Below are 20544 nucleotides of genomic sequence, written 5' to 3' on the forward strand. Positions count from 1 at the left end.
CCTCACCTTTCCTCTTCCTCCTTCCACGTTAAAACACTTCTGATTTTCTGATTTAACAGCAATTTCAGGGGAGTTAAAACAAATGCCACCTAACAGAAGTCCTGACCCTCCATTGCCACCAGTACACTGACGGGGCATCATCACGAATTATATTTTTAGAGACTTGCAAGTGTTAGATTGGGCTGGCTCATATTTAGGTCATCTTCTCTCCCCCTCCCCCTCCCCAATCCCTCTGATTTTTAAAAGACCTTCTGAGAGGCTACAACCAGATTTGTAAGAAGTTCTTAGTCATCGCCTAAACTTTCACGTCTCATGCTACTGTTTAACGTTGTCCTCTTGACTTCCAAAGTCCTGCCTCGTGGGCCTTGAACTTCATGCCTATAGGAAAAACTGAATGTAAGATTCCACCACTCACCCTTTTAAATTCTTTCCCAGTTTCAATCCCTTCCTTAGCTTCTGCGTCCCACATCCCTATTTCCACTATCTCCCCCCTCTCCCCATACAATCGTAAATCTTCAGGTTATTAGACGAGGGGCATGGTTGGTCTTCACCACTTAGGGTGTGACCCCTCTTCCATATAATAGCCACTTATGTAGCTGAATGCCTTTTGGAGCTTTCCTTCCTTGGTCCCCAGTAGCCACCCCTCCAAACCGAACCATTCTGAGTGTTCTTACCTCTTCCTGCTAACTTCATGTTCCACCTGGCATCTCACGTGTCTCACTGTCCTATTAAGAAGCTGGGCCGATTGGCCATAATGGCAAGACAGTGTCAAGGAGCTTACGTATGTTTTTGCGTTATAATAAGGGGTGTGATTAAGTGTAGATTGTTTTTTGTTTTTGTTTTTTGCGGTACGCAGGCCTCTCACTGTTGTGGCCTCTCCCGTTGCGGAGCACAGGCTCCGGACACACAGGCTCGGCGGCCATGGCTCACGGGCCCAGCCGCTCCGCGGCATGTGGGATCTTCCCGGACCGGGGCACGCACCCGTGTCCCCTGCATCGGCAGGCGGCCTCTCAACCACTGCGCCACCAGGGAAGCCCTAAATGTAGATTTAAGGGTCAAATTCTAACTGAACTCTCTCCCTTCTGCGCAGAGAACTCAGCAGTCATATGGTTCAGAATGGCTTTACCAAAATCTGATGCTGCCATTGAACATTCTGGTTTCACTGCCTTGAGTAGGGGTTACACGTTTTATATCAGAGTCAGAAGGAACCAAAAAAAGTAACAAATAGAAATAAAGAAGGAGCGTTTGAAAGGCAGGGACTGTTAAAAGAGCAACAGAAAGACTGCAAAGTGAAAACATTAAGCTAAGGAAACAGCACAAAGTGCAGGCGTGTATAACAGCAATGCCACATGAAAATGTAAGGGGTTATATATGGATAATTCAGAGGAAATTACTCTGAAAAGAACTTTCTGGTTAGTTGTGGGGTGGGGGAAATACCTGGACAAGGAACGAAAAACAACTATCTGCTGTCGTCGTCGTATCCTTAGCACCCAGCCCAGTGCTGCCAATAAATATTTGTATAAGAATTAGAACACTGGCCAAAATACCCGATGCTTTCAGAAAAACTATACAATTCGGCGACACAGCCACTCCTATGCCCCACAGGCCCCATCTATGGCAGGATTTGTGGGGAAAATGACCTGACTTAAAGGAAAGTATAGGGCATCAATAGGCTACAGTTCATCTGGCTGCATGGGAGGCGGGGGGGTGGGGGGGTGGGACGCGAAGAGGAAATAAGCTCTGCTGAGCTGGTATGAGACCACCCTTGAGGTGTGCCTTTTACGTTATTGTCTGCCAGTTTCCTGCCCAACTTCTTTCTGTCTCCACCTAGTCGACCCGAGGCCACCGAGGAGTTAGCCGCGGGCGGTGTTCTGTGGTTGTCACTGGGAGTCTCTTGGGGCACCACGCCTCTATTCCCTTGGCGTCTCTCGCCTTCACCTGCCGCGCTGCCCCTCGCGCGTCTGCAGAGAGGCAGAGGTCGAAGCACGTTGCCGTGCGGTGCTTGAAACGCTCTCAGAACGAGCCTCCGGCGCCCGGCCACTAACACCAACCGGGATCCTGGGATCGCCTCTAGGATCCCTGTGGGTGCTCCCGCCCCCTCCTGAGGTCCCCCCTCCCCAACTCTAGGCCTGCATCCCCGGCCCACGCCCGCCACTTGAGGGTCGTCCCAGGGTCGCTGAGGTGCTCCGCGCCGCTGGGCTCGCGGCATGAAGGGAGGCGGAAGGCGGGAACCGGGTTGCGGGGGGGCGCCCGAGCTCGCGCGCCAAGACGCCCAGCGCGGGATTTGCCGCCTTCAGCTGCAGCAGCTGCGGCGGCGGCGGCGGCGGGAAGAGGGGCGGAGGGCGGTGAGGAGGGCTGCAGCCCAGGCCAGGAGGGAGGGAGGGAGGGGGACCGGGAGGCTGTGCCAGGCGAGCCGGAGGGGTGCTCGGCGCTCCCCCGCCCTCCTTCCGGGAGCGAGGATGCAGACTCTGAAACTGGCGCTGCTGGGCTGAGGCGGAGGCAGGGGAGTTGCAGCGCGCGCGGCTCGGTGAGTGTGTCTCCTGAGCGCGGAGAGGCGGGGGGAGGCGGAGGACGAGGAGGAGGAGGAGGAGGAGGAGGAGGGGGAGAATGCCCGGAGCCGCCGCCGCTGCCGCCGCCGCCGCGATGCTCCCGGCTCAGGAGGCTGCCAAGCTGTACCACACCAACTATGTGCGGAACTCGCGGGCCATCGGCGTGCTGTGGGCCATCTTCACCATCTGCTTTGCCATCGTCAACGTGGTGTGCTTTATCCAGCCCTACTGGATCGGCGACGGCGTGGACACCCCGCAAGCCGGCTATTTCGGGCTCTTCCACTACTGCATCGGCAACGGCTTCTCTCGGGAGCTGACCTGCAGGGGCAGCTTCACGGACTTCTCCACGCTGCCCTCGGGAGCCTTCAAAGCCGCCTCCTTCTTTATCGGCCTCTCCATGATGCTCATCATCGCCTGCATCATTTGCTTTACCCTCTTCTTCTTCTGCAACACGGCTACGGTGTACAAGATCTGTGCCTGGATGCAGCTCACCTCCGGTGAGTGCGCGCTCACCTCCGCGGAGGCGGGGGGACCCGGGGCGCTCGAGCCGGGGAGGGGCGGGAGTGGGAGGGACAGGGGGGGCCGTGCGCTTGAACCCGCTCAGGCGGGAGCCCTTGGAGGCCGGAATCCCCGGGGTTCCCCAGCCTCGACACCGGCGCCTCGTCCCGGGGCTTTCGAGAACCTCCAAAGTGTGGGGCACGCCACCCAGAGAGACGCGATGGAGGCAGGGCGGTTGCTGGGCCGAGTCCCCTGCGAACTAGAGATGGGGAGAAGAAGCGGGGGCTCAGGGCGCGAGCTGAGGGACTAAGCAGGAGCTGGCAGCGAGGCGAAAAGCGGATTTGGAGTGTTTGTAGTGCAGGGAGGGTCAGCCTGCTCTGTGGCTCTCTGGGACGGTTTCAGTCACCGCTTCTTGAGGGTTGTTGAGAGCTGGAGTGAAGTTGCTTGTCCCGGGAAGTTATAAAATTTTTGTCGTCCATCTGGAGGTGAAGAGATCCGAATTCCGTTTTGGGTTTTACCCTTTTAAGAAAAAATGTAGCTAAGAATGTTCCTTAGCAATTCCCCAATGTCACGTCTTCAGTTTGCTTCCTTGTCAGAGCAAAGGTCCTTCCATTTCATCTTTAAACAGAGAAATCTTGAGGGAATCAAGATTTCTCAAGATCTCAGTTTTGGGGAAGTGGCTTTAGGAAGATGGGCAGAGAGGAAAGCTTGTTTCGTTGGTGTCTCTGATCACTCTTTGCCTGTGGATGATAGATGGTTGCTAGCTGGAGAATATGAGAGTACTTTTTCTGAGCATCAAAGTTACTTTTAACCCAGAAAGGATGGGGGTGCGTTTCCTGGTGGCTTTGGAGAATCCTGAAACCAAACTGACTCCTTTCCCTACCTCCCGTGATCCCGATTCCCTTTCTGCTAGCCACCTTGGGTGCCCTGCCTTCTAGAGGCAGACTCCATCCTCCAACACTTGACACCCTCCTGTTTTTGTTTTGATTTTATGGATGGTCTGGTTGTGAAGGGATATAGGATGTCTCAGGCAGCCACATTCTCATTTGTATTTTGTTTTATTTTATTGTTCTCGTTCTTAAAGGTGTTACCTTCAAGATTTTGTCATTTCTCCTATGCCTGGGAAGGTTTTCTGGGGAGTAGGGCTTTGATCCCTGAGTTTACCAGAATGTTACAGGACGATTAAGTCCTGAAGGGTGCCGACAAGAGCATTAAGTTCATGATCTTATACTGCTAGTTTACTATAGGAGAAGCCTGTGGGAGAATAAACTTGTTTGGAAGTATTTGCTTTGTATTAAGTATGCCTCAGCTGGTTTTGATTTGCCATATATGGTGAACATGTGCACATGAAAGGTAAGAAATGTACACCAGTAGAGAACACCTCCCCAGAAAATACACCATTATTCTTCTGAAATATGAGTTTTCTGCTTTTCCTTCTGGCCTTCCACCCCCAGCTTCTTGAAGCACCCCTCCCCCCCATTTTTATATATCATGTTGTCTTTTATGGCCATTTCAAGAGCAGACTAACTTTGAGATTTGGAATAAATTCATATATTATTGTTGTTCTTGGCACTTAGCTCTGGTTTGACTTTGAAGATAGCAGGACTTTGAGGATGCAGATGCTTTAGAAAAAAAGAATTGACCCTGCACAGCTAATTTTAATTTTTCTAAGTTAAATGACCTATTTAGACTGGTGATTCAAATTAGATTCTTTTTCAAAGGTCTGAAAGTAATTTGCAGGTGATTTCTCAACATGTTACAAGGTATTTTATTTTTATGAGATTTTGTGCTCTAAACCAAAGTTGTTTTAAAAAGGAAAGAAAACTATCTTTGGTAAAGAATTACCATTTTGAAGTTAATACAAACTGCAACTATTACAATGTTTTTTTCTTTCCTCTTCCTGGAATAGAGCAGACAAAAATCATTTATTCTGCAGTAGTGAAATATGATGTCATGTTTTCAGAAATTTGACATCAATATACTGTCCTGTTTCCCATATATCAATGTAAAATGTAATGATAGCCTTTGTACTGATGAAGATATAAGGACATTTACTTCATTTTCGGAGAAGTCCAGATCCCTAAGTCTCTGGCATACTTTAAAAATCTTTATTTTCAATTTATTTGGTCTTTTATTTCTAGGTAAACCACAGAAGAATGTAATCGTATTTATTACTGAAGTATATTAATTAAAAAAGAATTGATTATGAATCAAAGTCAATTATATTAAGAGTTAGTTTTATTCACAGATGTTTTTAAAGGATGGGATAAAGAAGGTATATCTGAAGAAAGTCTCGTTTAAGGTGTTTTTCAGGTTTTTAAAGTCTCATGACACTAACAGTAAATTTAACATAATGTATTGTAAGTTACTGTCAAAGTTTAGTTTCTAACCTTTAGGCTCTTTCTTTTTAATGTTAAGAAGTCTTCTCATAATTTAAGTGTACCTAGGCCTCTCAAGTGTAATTTTCTAACTATTAAGATGAGACTTAATGTGCCGTTTGCTTGAGACTGTTTAACCTTCATTGGAAGTCAAATGATTAAGTTGTGTATTTAGTTATCTAAGCATTAACCTCGTATATCAGAGCCAGGTGGAATATCCCATATGAAATGATACACTAAGATGATGAAGCAGGAGACTTTCTTGTGGCAATACAACATCAAGACTTATTCTTTTTATGATTCTGAACAATGAACTAGGAAAAGTACTTTATTTATTGGACCTGAAAATGACGTTGCTTTCTACCTAGATGTGCAAAGCGCACATAATTAATGGTGCTATTATGAACACCTGCCCTCTCCTTCGTGCTCTCCCCTCTGAATCATCATTAACCTCAGTGGAGTGAAACTACAGAATTAGGAGCTAATATGTCACACTTCTTCCAGGTATAATCCTGTACTTAGGGACCATGCCAAACATAAAGACTGAAGACAGAAAAATAACGTGTAAAATAAATAATAACAATTAGAGATGCAAAATTTCCCCAATTCACAGAGAGACAACTTCTTGAGAAGAAAAGAGATGTTTCTTCTTTCTGTATGATTTCTCTACTAATAAGAAAGAGGTAGATCTGTACTTGTTAAGCAGGGGCAATAAAGTACAGATCTTTTTTTTTTTAAAATCAGGATGGCAAAGGGATTTTGTCTTTCTGGGAGCTTGACTCTCTGCTTTCATGTATTTGTTTTCAAATCAGTATTTCAGTCTGTTTCCAAGTCTATGAATAGCCAAGTTTCATAAAGGTGGGGTTTTATTTGTTTTATTGACTACCAACCATGTCTTAAATTGGTTTCAGAAACGCAAGTTTTACCCATTATAGGCCAATGAAATCTTTTATTTTTTTAATAAGCTAAAGCATTAAGGCAGAATTTAAGGGTTTTAGACATCCACCACAGACTCTTTGGTGGAAAACTGCAGATGAGGAGGTACTTGGTTTCATCTGTGAATAAGGGGCACCGGATCCAGTTAGATTTCCATATTTGGTAGGGATAAGATAGGAGGAGGGGTTGCATTCACCAGATCCCTGTCTCTGGTCATTCTGAGTGTACCAACAGGAAGGGCCACCAAGATGGCGAGGCTCTGTGGCAAGGGTTAACGGCTGAATTGCTTAGTTACCTTCCCCAGCCTCCCAGCCTTAGTTTTTCCCAGCTCTTTTTAATCAGCTTGCTTTCTTAAATTTTATACCTTTGTCATTTAGTTGAGATGAGAATCACCTGAGGTAATTGCTGCATTTCTTAACCTGCAGAAGGAGCCTTGGCAATGTTATACCATTCTCTCAGGGCACCTTGCTCTTTTCTTATATATCTTTATCAGCACTTGAGATTACAAATGTGTTTGTTTGTTTATTTGTTTAATGTCTGTCTTTTCCAGTATACTGAAAGTTCTTTAAATCCATGTCTGTTTTTCATATAGCATAGAGCTCAAGATCATGGACACTGGAGTAAAAAGATGTGGGTTTGAACCCTGGCTCTGGTACTCACTGACTGTATGACCTAGGGAATTCATTTCTCTGTACTTCAGTTGCTCATCTGCAGAGTGAGCATATAATTGTGCTTACCTCAGGAGATTGGTGCAAGGATTAAATAAGCCAAGGTATACAGGAGAACAGTGTCTGGCACATAGTAGGCAAGCAGTATAGTTGTGTTAGGTAGGGTTACTGTTCTTATGTTATTATTACTATTGTATCTTGGCACACAGTAGTACGTATATGTCTGGCACATAATAGGTATTCATTTTTATTCAGTTAATGAATAAAAAAACGAATGATTAATGGCATGAAGAATGAAAAGAGAAGGAAGTGATTTAAAATGTCCCACATGCCATGTTGAGAAGTGAATACCATATACTTTAAAAGCCACGATGCTCATCTTTCTCATTGGTTTGTAGCATCAGCAGTAATTGCACTAATGGAATTCTTCCAAAATTCTTTGATGCCAGTGATTGTGACTTGACAGCCTAATTCATGATGAGCTTATTCCCAAATAGAGGGTTTTTCTGATGCATAGGTAATGATCTTTATTACAATGCTAGGATATAATTAATTATATCTTAGGATTCAGCAACATTTCCCTTACCTTTTAGTTTCTCATGAAAAAAAAAATCATGTTATTCAAAATGGAGGTTTTATGTAAGGATCAAAAGGTCAGGCTTTCTTTCATAAGAGAGGGGACTCCTGTTCCAGCTTGGGTTTCCTTGCATGCCTATAGGAGCAATCTGGACAGGAGAAGAGGATATGTCTTCCAGGCTTTCCTTTCTTCTTTCTGGGCGTCAGAGCAGATGTGCTCTTCTTGGACGTGCAGCCTGGCTCAGATGGGTGGCGCAGCACGTGCAGAGCTCTGATGGGGAACTCTGAAGAGAGGACAAGGTCGGGATTTACTCAAGTTCAGGACCATCATCACCAGTTCTTTATTTGGGTGGTGCTGAGCATGTGAGAAAGTGAGGTCTTGCCTCCTGGAGCTGCTAATCCATCCTAAGTTCAGAGTTATGGCCCTGAAGAGGGGTTTTTCCTCTGCCAGAGCATTTCAAATACTCCCCCAGATTGCAGAGAAGAATGTGTACCCCCAGGGAAGGCAGTTTTCATTTTCTTACAACGCATTTCACTTGTAAGAATTTTCGATTTACCAAGCCAAACTTACAAGAAAATGATTTGAAATGAGAATTTAGAAACTGTTTTTTTTTTTTTTTTTTTTTTTTTGCTTTTATGTAGTATGTCAAGGACTGTGACAATGAAGAGATGTTGGAAAACATATTAATGTGAATATCAAATGATTTTTATAACAGTGAGATTTTAAGTGAACATTTGTGAAAAATAACAGACCCCCATATAACCCATAGGTATATTATTAGGTGGTTTCTTTTCTTGGTGTGAGGCTCCACATTTAACAGCTTTTTTCCATTGTAAAAATGTTAAAAAGGTGCTTATATGCATTTATAAATTATATATATATATATATATATATACACACACACATACATATATAACCAGAATATGGTATCAGGTGCTTAACATGAAAATGATTATTTAGTGATTGGTGCTTCTGTTTAGTGTGATGACATCATGCAGTAAAGAGAATCCAGGTGGCCAGGCCAGTATGTTACATTTTATGTACATACCTTAGAAATCTTAAAAGTGAGTAAAATTTTAAATGAAAAAACCCCCAAAAAACAAAAAACCCCAAACCCAGCAGAGCATACAGCTATAGTTGCAGCATGTGGCTCAGTGCCCTTCTGCGTGTGGTGTGAGGAGATAAACTATGGGGAGAGGAGTAGAGAGAACTTCAGATCGCACTGGCATGAAGCAGAGAACACTCCAGGAGAATTCTAATTTGGGGGCTTCATAGCATTATAACTGGGAGAGTTTTAAAGTGCAATTTCCATAATATATTTGAACTTTAGGGGTCAGCACCAGGTTTAATTAATGTGATTTTTCCTTATAATAAGTCAACTGGAGTTTTTATTTGACATGAGGAAAGACAAAGGAGCTGACCTTTATTCTTAATAATAACAAGAAGATATTAATAATGACAGAAAGCTAAGAGGCTAAGAGGCTGGTTCACATAGCAAATAGTAGGTAAGTTATTTGATGATTTAAACATAAAGCTGTTATGAAAAGTCATTAGGGCATTTTGAGGAAAGAAAGAAACAACACCAACCTCCCCCAGCATCCTAAATGTTTACATAACTAATATCATGCAGCTCTCAAATTATGATTACGATTCTGTGATGCTTGTACTGCACAAGGTCACAGCACCATCCATAGTTAAATTGTCCTAACTGTAATCTTGAGCACATTTCTCATTGCTTCTGCTAAAATAAAACAGAAGAATGAGTAGCTTGCAAGAGGAAGATAAATAATTTTTTGATCCGTATAGATATGAACCATATCTAATTACTATTGAGCAGAACGAAAAAAGAAAGGAAACGTTTTTGAAATGGAGTTGCTGGTGTGGAATTGCCAGAATGGGTCTCTCGTGCCTGGATTCTGATATCATTCCTAATGAAACCAGGTCTGCAGTAGTGTAGGGACTGTCTGTGTGTCCTTAATAGGAGAAAAGATCCTAAATGATAGGCTGTATGAAGTTAGTCTAATTGCATGAAATTTTGAGATTATGACTTATCAATGAAAGGGCTAGTGGAAGAGTAGGGAAAGGTAGTGAAATGAATAATAAATAGTTGTAGATCAGAAAAGAGGCCTTAGCTCAAAGGCGGACATGCAGAGCTTAACTAATCAGAAAAGTTTCACACTAGAAAATGATGGCAAACAGGAGCTTGAAGGGAACTCAACTTTGGCTTTAGTACAGAATGCATCATAGGCCTGTTTACTAAAGTGTCTGGAAACTCCTGCAGTGGGGTGCTTTGTATGGCCTTTTTTTGGTTTCAGTGAAGATCAAGAGTGAGGTTGTAAAAATCAGAGTGGGAAATGTGTATCATCATTGACAGGAGGCTCAGTATTTGAAACACAGGCAAATAGATCCAGATGTGAAGAATGACAGGGACATAGAAGAGTGACAGCAAAAATAAATGAAGTATGAATAGAGAAGACATGAAGAACTTCAAGGTTGAAAAGCCTGTGAAAGTTGATAACATCAAAAGCCCGTTGAATTTGATATCATCAATGGCTTAAAAATGTATTGACACAGGGCTTCCCTGGTGGCACAGTGGTTGAGAGTCCGCCTGCCGATGCAGGGAACACGGGTTCGTGCCCCGGTCTGGGAAGATCCCACATGTCACGGAGCGGCTGGGCCCGCGAGCCATGGCCGCTGAGCCTGCGCGTCCGGAGCCTGTGCTCCGCAACGGGAGAGGCCACAACAGTGAGAGGCCCGCGTACAGCAAAAAAAAAAAAAAAAAAAAAAGTATTGACACAGGATAAGCAGAGAACTGGAATATGCGTTACAGTGCAAAGCTGTGTGCAAATCCCAATTATCAAGAAAGAAGAATTATGGCTCCACCCCCCGCCCCCTGTAGGAAGTTGCAGTAGATTCTAAAATCAAGCTATACAAAGAAAGACATGATAGAGGTTCTTGTATGGCAGATGCAAACATAGAGGATTAAATAAGTCACCCTAAGAAAAGAAAGGTCATTGTAAAATTTGATAAATAGCATTCCTCCAGTTTCTCTTTGAAATTCTAGTTCCAGATTGCGAAGCTAAATTGATTTCTATAATGCCTTTAGTGGGAAAGGGAACTTACAGTGAGCATTTAGGGTAAATATATTTGCAGAGCATTTTAAGAACATATACAGTTATAAGCTAGATTAATTGAATTTATCTAAATTTCAGATGATTAATAACCAGCAATATTGTGATCTGTGTAATGCTACATATTATTTAACTGAGTGTCCATGTTTTAACCAGTTGACTGGACAAGATGTAGTACTGACTAGTTGGCATTTTTAAAAAACCTTCATAGAGAAAGAATTGCTGTACTGTAACGTTTTACAAACCATGGTTGGTGACCCTTTGATAGGTCATGATATCAGTTTAGTAGATAATGATCAGCGTTAAAGCTTGGATTAAAAAAGAATAGAAAATGTGAATGCAATGCAGATAATAAGGGTTTTGTGAAAACTTTATTTCCTAAAATATTTACATATGTGTATGTGGACTAGATTGCAATGTATTGCTTACTATGGGCTGTATTCAAAATGTGTGAAAGATGCTATTCCAGAGAAAAGATGATGTAGTATGAATTTAGAAAAATAATTACCTCTTGTTTGGAAAACTGTGAAAGTTTGCACCAATTCATAGGTAATTTTGCATTAAAGGGCAGATTAGGTTTTTTCCTATACCTAATCTAAACAATTTGAGACATTTTTCTTATCTCACTTCCATTAATGACTTAATGCTAATGTACCTCAATTAAATTGTGGGTTGAATGAAAATAAGAATTATTTTTTCTAGATGTGATTTGATTGACCATTTATGTGAAAAAAATGACATGGTCATAAAGCAACAATCTGTCTAGGCAAACATTTAAATAAGTATGATTAACCCAGTGCCAAGTGAATATAGACTCACAGGCTTTTAGAAGTTGGAGAGATATTAAAAATTATTTAGCAGTCTCCTCATTTCCTCGATAAAGAAATAATAATGGTAACTACTATTAAGCAACTACCATTTGCAAAAACCTTAGTATATTTAGTTTGTATATTTAACCTTCACAACAAACCTACAAGGTTGGAATTATTATATACATTTGCATATGAAGAAATTGAGGCTTAAAAAATTGTTCAAGGTCACAGAGCCAGTAAATGATTTGAACAAAACTCAGACTCTCCCCCTGTCTGACAGAATATTTTGCGTCTGAGGCTCAGAGAAATTGTCTTGCCAAAATTACACCTTGATAGAGTTGAAACTAACACATCTGATTCCCAGTGCAGTGCCTTTCTGTCACTTTCTTTTTCCTTCTAACTTAAATGTGCATTTGCAATTTTTGTATCAACATGAAAGGAAGGTTCTGGTATTTACAGGGAAAATATCTACATGTTTATCAGGCTTCCCTCTTCAAGCATACTTACTTAGGTGTGATGAGGTACTCCTCATCCTATCCTTCTCATTTTCATAATCTAGAGCCTGAGTGGTTCTTTACCCACATTGTCCCCTTGGTTATATCTCAGATCTCCTTGTTGTTATTCTTTGAGTGTGAATTCCTGTGGGAATGTCCACATTACTGGCTCTGTGTCATCCATTTCTGCCCTGCGTCAAATGTAGAAACATTCTTAATAGGTTTGCTTATTGATGGTAATGGTGAAGGTGGTGATAGTAGACAGGATCACCAGGTCACAGACACAGTTCCAGAAAGGGTAAAAACAGACTTGGGCAGCTTTTGGAGGCATTAGGGAACTGGGTGTAGATTTGCATCTTGACTTGGCTGCTTATTGGCTGAATGATTTTGGCCAAGTCGTCTAACTACTCTTGACTTTCCATTTTCTTGATGTCATTTTTCTAAAGTTAACATAATTGTATTTTGGATACATAAAAAGAGGCTGTAGGTTTTGGACATTAAAAACATATCATCTGCTAACCAAGTGTTGCTATGCCTTTATCAATAAAGTGAATATTAGGAAAACCATCAAAGACAGGGTGAAATTAAAGGAGGAAGCAAGTAGGGAACAATTATAGACAGATATCTAGAGTTAGATTTCCTCAGTATAATGAGACTTTAAATAAAAACACCTGGGACTTCCCTGGTGGCACACTGTGGTTTAGAATCCGCCTGCCGATGCAGGGGACACAGGTTCGATCCCTGGTCTGGGAAGATCCCACATGCCACGGAGCAACTAAGCCCGTGTCCCACTACTACTGAGCCTGCACTCTAGAGCCCAAGAGCCACAAATACTGAGCCCACGTGCCACAACTACTGAAGCCCGCATGCCTAGAGCCTGTGCTCCACAAGAGAAGCCACTGCAATGAGAAGCCCACTCACTGCAACGAAGAGTATCCCCCGCTCGCCGTGACTAGAGAAGGCCAGCATGCAACAACGAAGGCCCAACGCAGCCAAAAATGAATAAATTAATTAAAAATAAATAAATTAAAACACCTATGTTCTTAGGATTATTGAATTAATGCATGTAAAACAATTAGAACTGGACCTGGTACACAATAAGCACTCAATAAACGTTAGCTATGATTGGCATTGTTGTTGTCATTACTACTACTAAAGAAAGCAGGGCTGGAGAAGTGGTTAGTGTTCAGAAAACTTAGTAGACAGAAAAATTGGACTCACAATACACAACTTAAAGAAGGATAATTGCATTTCACAACTTGTATATGCCAGACCTACCTCATTCTGAGGATCAAGAAAGATAATGGCTGTGAAAGCCTTTTAGAAACTGCAGTGTTATATAAATGCCATTGTGATTCCTAGAATAAATTTTGTACATTACTAAGAAAACACCATATTCAGTTAAGAGTTTAATTTTGCGTTGACAGGGTCTAGCTCTTCCATTTTATTTGTCTACAGCAGTGACTCAAAAGTAACAAGAATATATTTTGGAGATAATGTTGAACTATTTAATAAGTTCAACTGAACTAACCTGAAAAAGGAAGCCATGTTTTTTTGGGTTTTTTTTGCGGTACGCGGGCCTCTCACTGTTGTGGCCTTTCCCGTTGCGGAGCACAGGCTCCGGACGTGCAGGTTCAGCGGCCGTGGCTCACGGGCCCAGCCGCTCCATGGCATGTGGGATCCTCCTGGACCGGGGCACGAACCCGTGTCCCCTGCAGCGGCAGGCGGACTCTCAACCACTGCGCCACCAGGGAAGCCCAAAGAAGCCATGTTTTGAAGGCAATGTGGACCAGACAATCTTCTGATTATGTCAAGACCTAAGCACTGAGGCATTCTTGTTAAGTTCCCCCCAACTGACAGAGAAATGTTATCAGGTATTACCCTCTTCACAAAAGAAAAGTTGAATATTCTCTATCTCTAATAACATCATGTAACAGGAACAAATCAGAAGAAGCATTTTATTCTGTGTTATTTTACATGTAACTGTAATATATTGAAAATTAGGTTTCTCAATATGATATCTGTGAATCTTTATTTTTCTTCCTAAAGAAAATAGTGATTTAAGATTCTCAGATTTATGCTCAAATGAAGATTGTGTTGCTCTGTTTTTCATTAGCATGTTAATTCCTTGTATTTCTTTAGCTTTTCTAAAGAAGGTTTTAAAAAAGCTCAACATTGTTTCTTATTAATAGTCTCCTTTCAGGTTTAAAGTCATCAGCTTACTGTAAAATGAGAGTATCCATTTGTTATGACTACACCTATGACTATGACCCAAACTGCTGGATTGAATAATGAACAAATGAACATTCTCTGTTCTACATAGTATCAAGATCCCTTTTGTGGTGAATATCCAGAGCTGAGGTTGACAAGAGAACTTATTAAATAAGCATTCTCCATCAGACCATTTGCTTCTAGAGATGCTGGTGAAGAGATGCTGGTGAGCACTGCTGGGCAGCCTCCCAACTGCATCCTGCAGGGCATATTGAATAGCTCTGCTCTTGCAGACCTCTCAGTCTGCTGGAAAGGGCTCTCCAGCAAGATGAGCTGGGATGGGGAAATGGGCCAGGATCTGTCCAGCTCTGGTTCAGTTTACTGAAGACCCCTCCATGCACTGCAAGATGGGCTCTAGAGGGAGCTCCAGCCCTGTCATCTTCTCAGAACTTTCCTTTTTATAGGGTCAGGTCCAGAGTCATTTTCCGCCTGACACTATGTGTAAGATAGCATTTTAGAGCATGGAGGGTGGAGGATAAAATATGAAGGCTGAAAAAGAAAAGGCATTCATCCAAAATGCAAGCAGTAGACGGGAACACTCATTTACCTATGAGGAAAAAGCCAGCTCCTCCTGGACTTTATTATAGTCCCTTGCCTTGATATAAATTCTTTGAAATTACTCTCTGTAACTTATCTGACTTGTTAAGAAGCTGTTGTGACTTTCCACTGACCTACTCTTTTTAGAGGACTCATTGGGATCGTCTTTCTCCCCTCTTCAGGACAGCTACTGAAGACAGTAGCTGTCTTCAGGACAGCTACTCCTCAAAACACCTGAACATTTTGGCTATGGTTTCTCAGCTTGGAGATGGACACTTCGGAATAACTTGGACATCCCTGGAGAATTAGTAGGTCACTGGAGACCTGCTAATATTAGGTTACTGTAGAATTCAAAAGAAGTTGAGGCATACAGAACTGCAGGATTCTAAATAGCTGTTTGATCTTGGTGGTTATGAACGATGCATTATGGTTGCAGGTTGCGTCTCTGTGTTACTGAACCAAACTTGGGTCCACTCACCCACTCGAAATAAAGCCAATCTGCTGACACCAGGTTGTGGTGAAGGAAAGTGCAGTGCTAACTGTAGGACTCCAAGCAAGGAGTTCAGGACAGCTACTCCTCAAAACACCTGAACTCCCTGATGGGTTTCAGCAAAGTATTTTTTTTTTTTTTTTTTTTTTTTTTTTTTTTGCTGTACGCGGGCCTCTCACTGTTGTGGCCTCTCCCGTTGCGGAGCACAGGCTCCGGACGCGCAGGCTCAGCGGCCATGGCTCACGGGCCCAGCTGCTCCGCGGCATGTGGGATCTTCCCAGACCGGGGCACGAACCCGTGTCCCCTGCATCGGCAGGCGGACTCTCAACCACTGCGCCACCAGGGAAGCCCAGCAAAGTATTTTTAAAGGCAAGGTGAGGGAGGGGTGTGCATGTGATCAGCTCATGCACAATTCTCTGACTGGCTGATGGTGAGGACAGGGCAGTGTCACAGGTTAACTTTATCAATCCTTAGGCGCCAGTAGGGCTGGGGGCTAGTGCTCATGATCATCAAGTAGTTAATTTCTTCCATTTGGCAGTAGGGCTGGGGGCTACGTGCTCATGATCATCAAGTAGTTAATTTCTTCCATTTGGTGGTGGTTTTAGCCTCTGTAAAACAACTCAGGAAATGTGCACCAGATATTATTATCTAGGTACTTCAGAGAGGAGCTACAGCAGAGGATATGGGGGAGGGGTCTGTCCTGGGAAGTTTCCATAGGGTTCTGCTTGGTTACATCTGCAGCAGCCTGAGCATGTTTTGAAATTAAAAAAAAAAAAAAAAAAGTAGAATTGGAAATACGATTTCTTGGGAAACTTTAGGGACTTTGCAGAATTTAAAAATAATGTTTACAATAACTTAGAACATGGACCCCAGCCATAAGCAAGTAATGCTTCACATGATCAGAATGAAAAACTGGGCACCTAATTTCGTTACTAGTGCCTACCTACATATTCCAGTCTCCATTTCCTTAAACACAGCAGTAACAAAAAAGAGAATGAATGAGTGCCTGCTGTATTCACACATACCTTTCTCCACTGGAAGCCACTCAAAGAACACACAAATTCCGCTCTTTTCTTTTTTTCTTTTTTCTTAAAAAAAAAAAAAAAAGGAACCTGAACTCAGTCTGGTTTCTATTTTGTCTCTTTGGGAACCAGAAATACAGAAAGTTCTTTAGAGGAAAACTTTCAAAAAGCACACTTCCCTGCTCAATATCAAGCCTTTTTTTTCCCATCTCGTGCTCAGAAAGCATTCTTTTTAATCCTCCTCAGATTTCCCCCTCATTAGCGCCAATGTTCCACTCTGCCCCCAGTGCCCTCTAAAGTGTCTGTGCCTGAACAGACCAAGCAGAAAATCTGGAACTGTCTGGATATTGTGGTTCAATAGAGAACACTAAGCATTGCTGTGGGGCCTCTTAGAATTTGGGGGCTGAATTTAACGTGCATAGAACAAAGGGGAAGAATTCTGCAATCAAAGTGAGTTCATTTGATGAAGGCTGTTCCTTTCCTTTGTGTACTGTTAAAGAATTGATTTTTTTACAAAAGGTTTCTAAAAAACCAACCTAATGATGCGGGAGGTGGTCCCTTTACACTAAAGTTTTAATTGTGATAGATTTTACTCAGGAAATAGAATGTCTCATATATAATTTTTTCTCTCTAAGTCTCACTGGGATGTGAGCAGTTCATTTGGAATTTATTCCCAAATGTGTTAAACTATGACCTAAGTTTAGTGTAGAAATATGACGTATATGAAGGCAAACATGAACTTGTACAATGGAAGATAAGGTGATTTAAATTTCTATTGTAGTTACAATGTTATTTAGACTAGCCATCATTCTGGATTTGTTTAACATTTGCAGAATGAATCATTGTTTCAGTTCATCTGCAAACATGTTATGAATAATATGTTTTATATTGTGTGTATGTGCCTGTGTGTGTTTGTGTATAGAGTTTAAAAACAATAATGACCATTTGTGTATCTGCTATCCACTTTCCTGATTATAACCACCCAGAGGTAGCTGCTTCTCTGAGTTTTGTGTTATTACCCTACATTCCTTATAGTTGTATCACTAACGTACATATTCCCGAGTAACATGTTGTTTAATTTTTGTCTTTTTCTGTTTTTAAAGGAAATGTTTTTAATATTTCACTATTTAGCATGACATATGCTGTAGATTTTTTTTGCAAATACTATTTATTAGGTTAAGGAAGTTCTCTTGTATTCCTACATTGATAAGAAGTTTTTAGATTGTGAATATATATTGAAATTTATTGAATGAATTTTCTGTAGCTATTGAAGTAATCAAATGACTTCTGACTAGTATATATTGATGAGATGAATTACAATACTGGATTTTCTGATTTGAAATATTGCATTTTTTAAAACAAAGCCAACTTTCACATACATTGTGAGACTCAGCAGTCTCTAATATTTTATTTACTATTTTTTAAAGTATTTTCATGAGTAAGGCTTTTGTTTTTTCAGTTGTCATACTGTCATTATCTAGTTTGGGTATCAGAGTTACGTAAGATTCATAAAAGTATTTGAGAAGTCTCTTTTCTTTGAAAGAATTTGTGAACCATTGGAATTATCTGTTCCTTGAATGTTTAATAGAATTACCTTGTAAAAGTGTCTGGGCCTGGTGTTTCCTTGAGGAAGATTTTAAACTACTGATTACATTTCTTTAATTGTTATAGAATCATTCAGTTTTTTCATTTCATCTTCAGTCAGTTTTTAAAGATATATTTTTCTAAGAATTTGTCCATTTCATCTACCCTGTCAAATTTACTGGCATAAAGTTGTTCATACTATACTCTTAAAATAGTTGGAGTTGTTCGTTGGCGTCTTATTTTCTTTAGATAAATTTTGCCAAAAGTTTGTCAGATTTATTAGACTTTTTATTTATTTATTTTAAATTTTTTAAATTAGTCTTTTTAAAAGAACCAACTTTGTTGTTCTTCTCCATTACATTCCTCTGTTCTATAGCATTAAGTTTTGTTTTATTTTTTATTTCATTTCTTCTATTTTCTTTGGGCTTATTCTTTTGTTCTTTTTCTAACTTCTTAGTTGGTTACTGAGCTCATTGATATTTAGCTGCTACAAACTTACAGAAAAAATGGTTTATCCATAATGAGACTTTTGAAGAGATTGTCTTTAAGTTTTTATTAGGAATTGCATGCAACCATCTCAAGTGTGACATAAAATGAAAAAATATATATATTCATGAAAGAAAGTTCAAGTTACTTTAAAAGTATTTACAAATATTCTAGTGACAGGTTTATACAAATTCAGTATATTTAATATTGGATATATATTCAATATATTTAATACTTTATAATTTATTTGTCTTATATAAAGTAAATATAATGGATGTTTTTGCAAAGTTACATATAAATGCTCCCAAATACTCTCCCATTTATTCTAGCAATTGCTATTATAATAATTTCATTTTCGATATGTATCATGGTATGAAAAACATGAGAAAAAACCCTCAGCCACTAAGGGTCAGTTGATGCCACCAAGGTCATTGTTAGCTTTGGTGTTCAGTTTCTTCTCTGAAATTTTTCTTACCTGTATGGATTTCTCCTACTTTACTATTGCTAAGCCATGTACATTAAAAATATTTTTGAAATTTTATCCAGCACTTTTAGGTATTCTATTTGGGATATTTTGTGGGGGTGCGGAGGGACATTTGATCTGCCGTGTTGCCCAAAATGTAAATCCTATGGATAATATTTAGTTGACATTGCTTAGTTCTATGGCCACATAGAACTAAACTTCAAAGTGCCCAGTCAGCCAATTTATGCCATTGCTAAAAGGGGTACATGATTGGAGAAGTGTAGATTGATGCATGCAAACCAGTTTTAATTTCTGAACCCACTGCTCGAGACTCATGAATCTCCCGTGGCAGATTAGCATCATATGTTTCTAAGATGAGCTATATATTAGGAGCAAAGAAGTGAAGGTCTCCACTTCCAATGACATATGCATGTAATGTAGATTTCTCTTAGTTTTTTTTTTTTTGACCCGAATTTTACTTTTTTTATTGAAATTAAAATCTTAAGGTGTGGTATTTTAGTTTCTCTTTGTGTTTTTTGTTTGTTTTTTGGCTTTTGTTTTTTCTCTTAGTTTTAATATAAAATTACCAAATTAAATAACAGAAATACTGTGATTGAGTTTTTAGTTTTTCTTTTATTCTTTCATTGATTCATTTATCCTTCCTTATTGTCTGCCTGTTATGTGTACTAGAGATGATATGAAGACTAAAATGCTTTCTAATATTAAGGATCTCTTTGTGATTGGTTTTCTTCTCAGGATTGGAAAGAATATTGCATTACTAAGAAGAAAAACATGGAGGCAGCTCTATCATACTAGATGAGTGCATAAGCTCTGAAACCAGAATACCTGGGTTTGTGTGGTGGCTGCTTCATTTACAAGGTCATCGTATGACCTTGGACAAATTCTTTAGCCTATCTATGCCTCGGTTTCCTCATCTGTAAAATGAGGATAAAAATAGTACCTTTCTCATCTGAAACTTGGAAGACACTCATAAATGTTAGATATTAGTATCACCCTTGTGATGGCTGTGTCATCATCATCACTCTAGAAAGACAGTCCCAGAAGAAACAATAAGAAGTGTAAAGAACACAGTAGGTTGCTGTTCTATAAAACTCCCCCATGACCTTGAAATTTTATTTCTCTTTTAATCTAGAAAAGGAATCTTGTACATTTTGAAGCTGTCAATTCATTGCTACTCCATGTTTTGTTGGGTGAGGTTAGCCCTTTCCATTCTAGGCCTTTGTGAGGATTTTATGATAGTGAGAGGAGAACATAGAAAGATGTGGAACCTCCCTCAAGTGGATGCCCTTTTAGCCCTCCTTTTGGGTTTGAAGATTGGGATCTGTAGAATGACATCATTAGGGCTCGGACAGGAAGTGTAGCAGTTAGCAGTTTAGCTCCTCCCACCCCTCTTACTGGAAGCCTCCTGAGGACAGGGATCATGGCTGTTTTATTCACCACTGCATTTAGTGCCTAGGATGCTTGTTGTTTTAAGTTTGCTTTACCTTCCAGTGCGTTAAACGTATGCCACAATACAAAGCTCTATCCTAGGAATTGATCTAAAGACAATTTCACAGCTCTTTTTAGAGAAGGGGTCAACATAGGGATTTCCCCACAGAGTCAGTGCAACTAGAGATCTTACCACTTC

General features: G+C 40.8%; 1 protein-coding gene across 1 annotated transcript in view; it reads left to right on the forward strand.

Moving 5' to 3' along the window:
* Window positions 1–2607: 2607 nt before the first annotated feature.
* LHFPL3 (LHFPL tetraspan subfamily member 3) overlaps window positions 2608–20544 on the forward strand; it is a gene marked incomplete at both ends in the record, with an annotated part of 384488 nt that continues 366551 nt past the window's right edge. The window contains one exon of the mRNA XM_081244416.1: window positions 2608–3046. Within this exon, the coding sequence (XP_081100542.1) occupies window positions 2608–3046 (439 nt within the window). The remainder of the gene's footprint in view (window positions 3047–20544) is intronic.

Source organism: Mesoplodon bidens, assembly GCF_964165515.1.
Source record: "Mesoplodon bidens genome assembly, chromosome: 9".
In the NCBI taxonomy this organism is placed as follows: Eukaryota; Metazoa; Chordata; class Mammalia; order Artiodactyla; family Ziphiidae; genus Mesoplodon; species Mesoplodon bidens.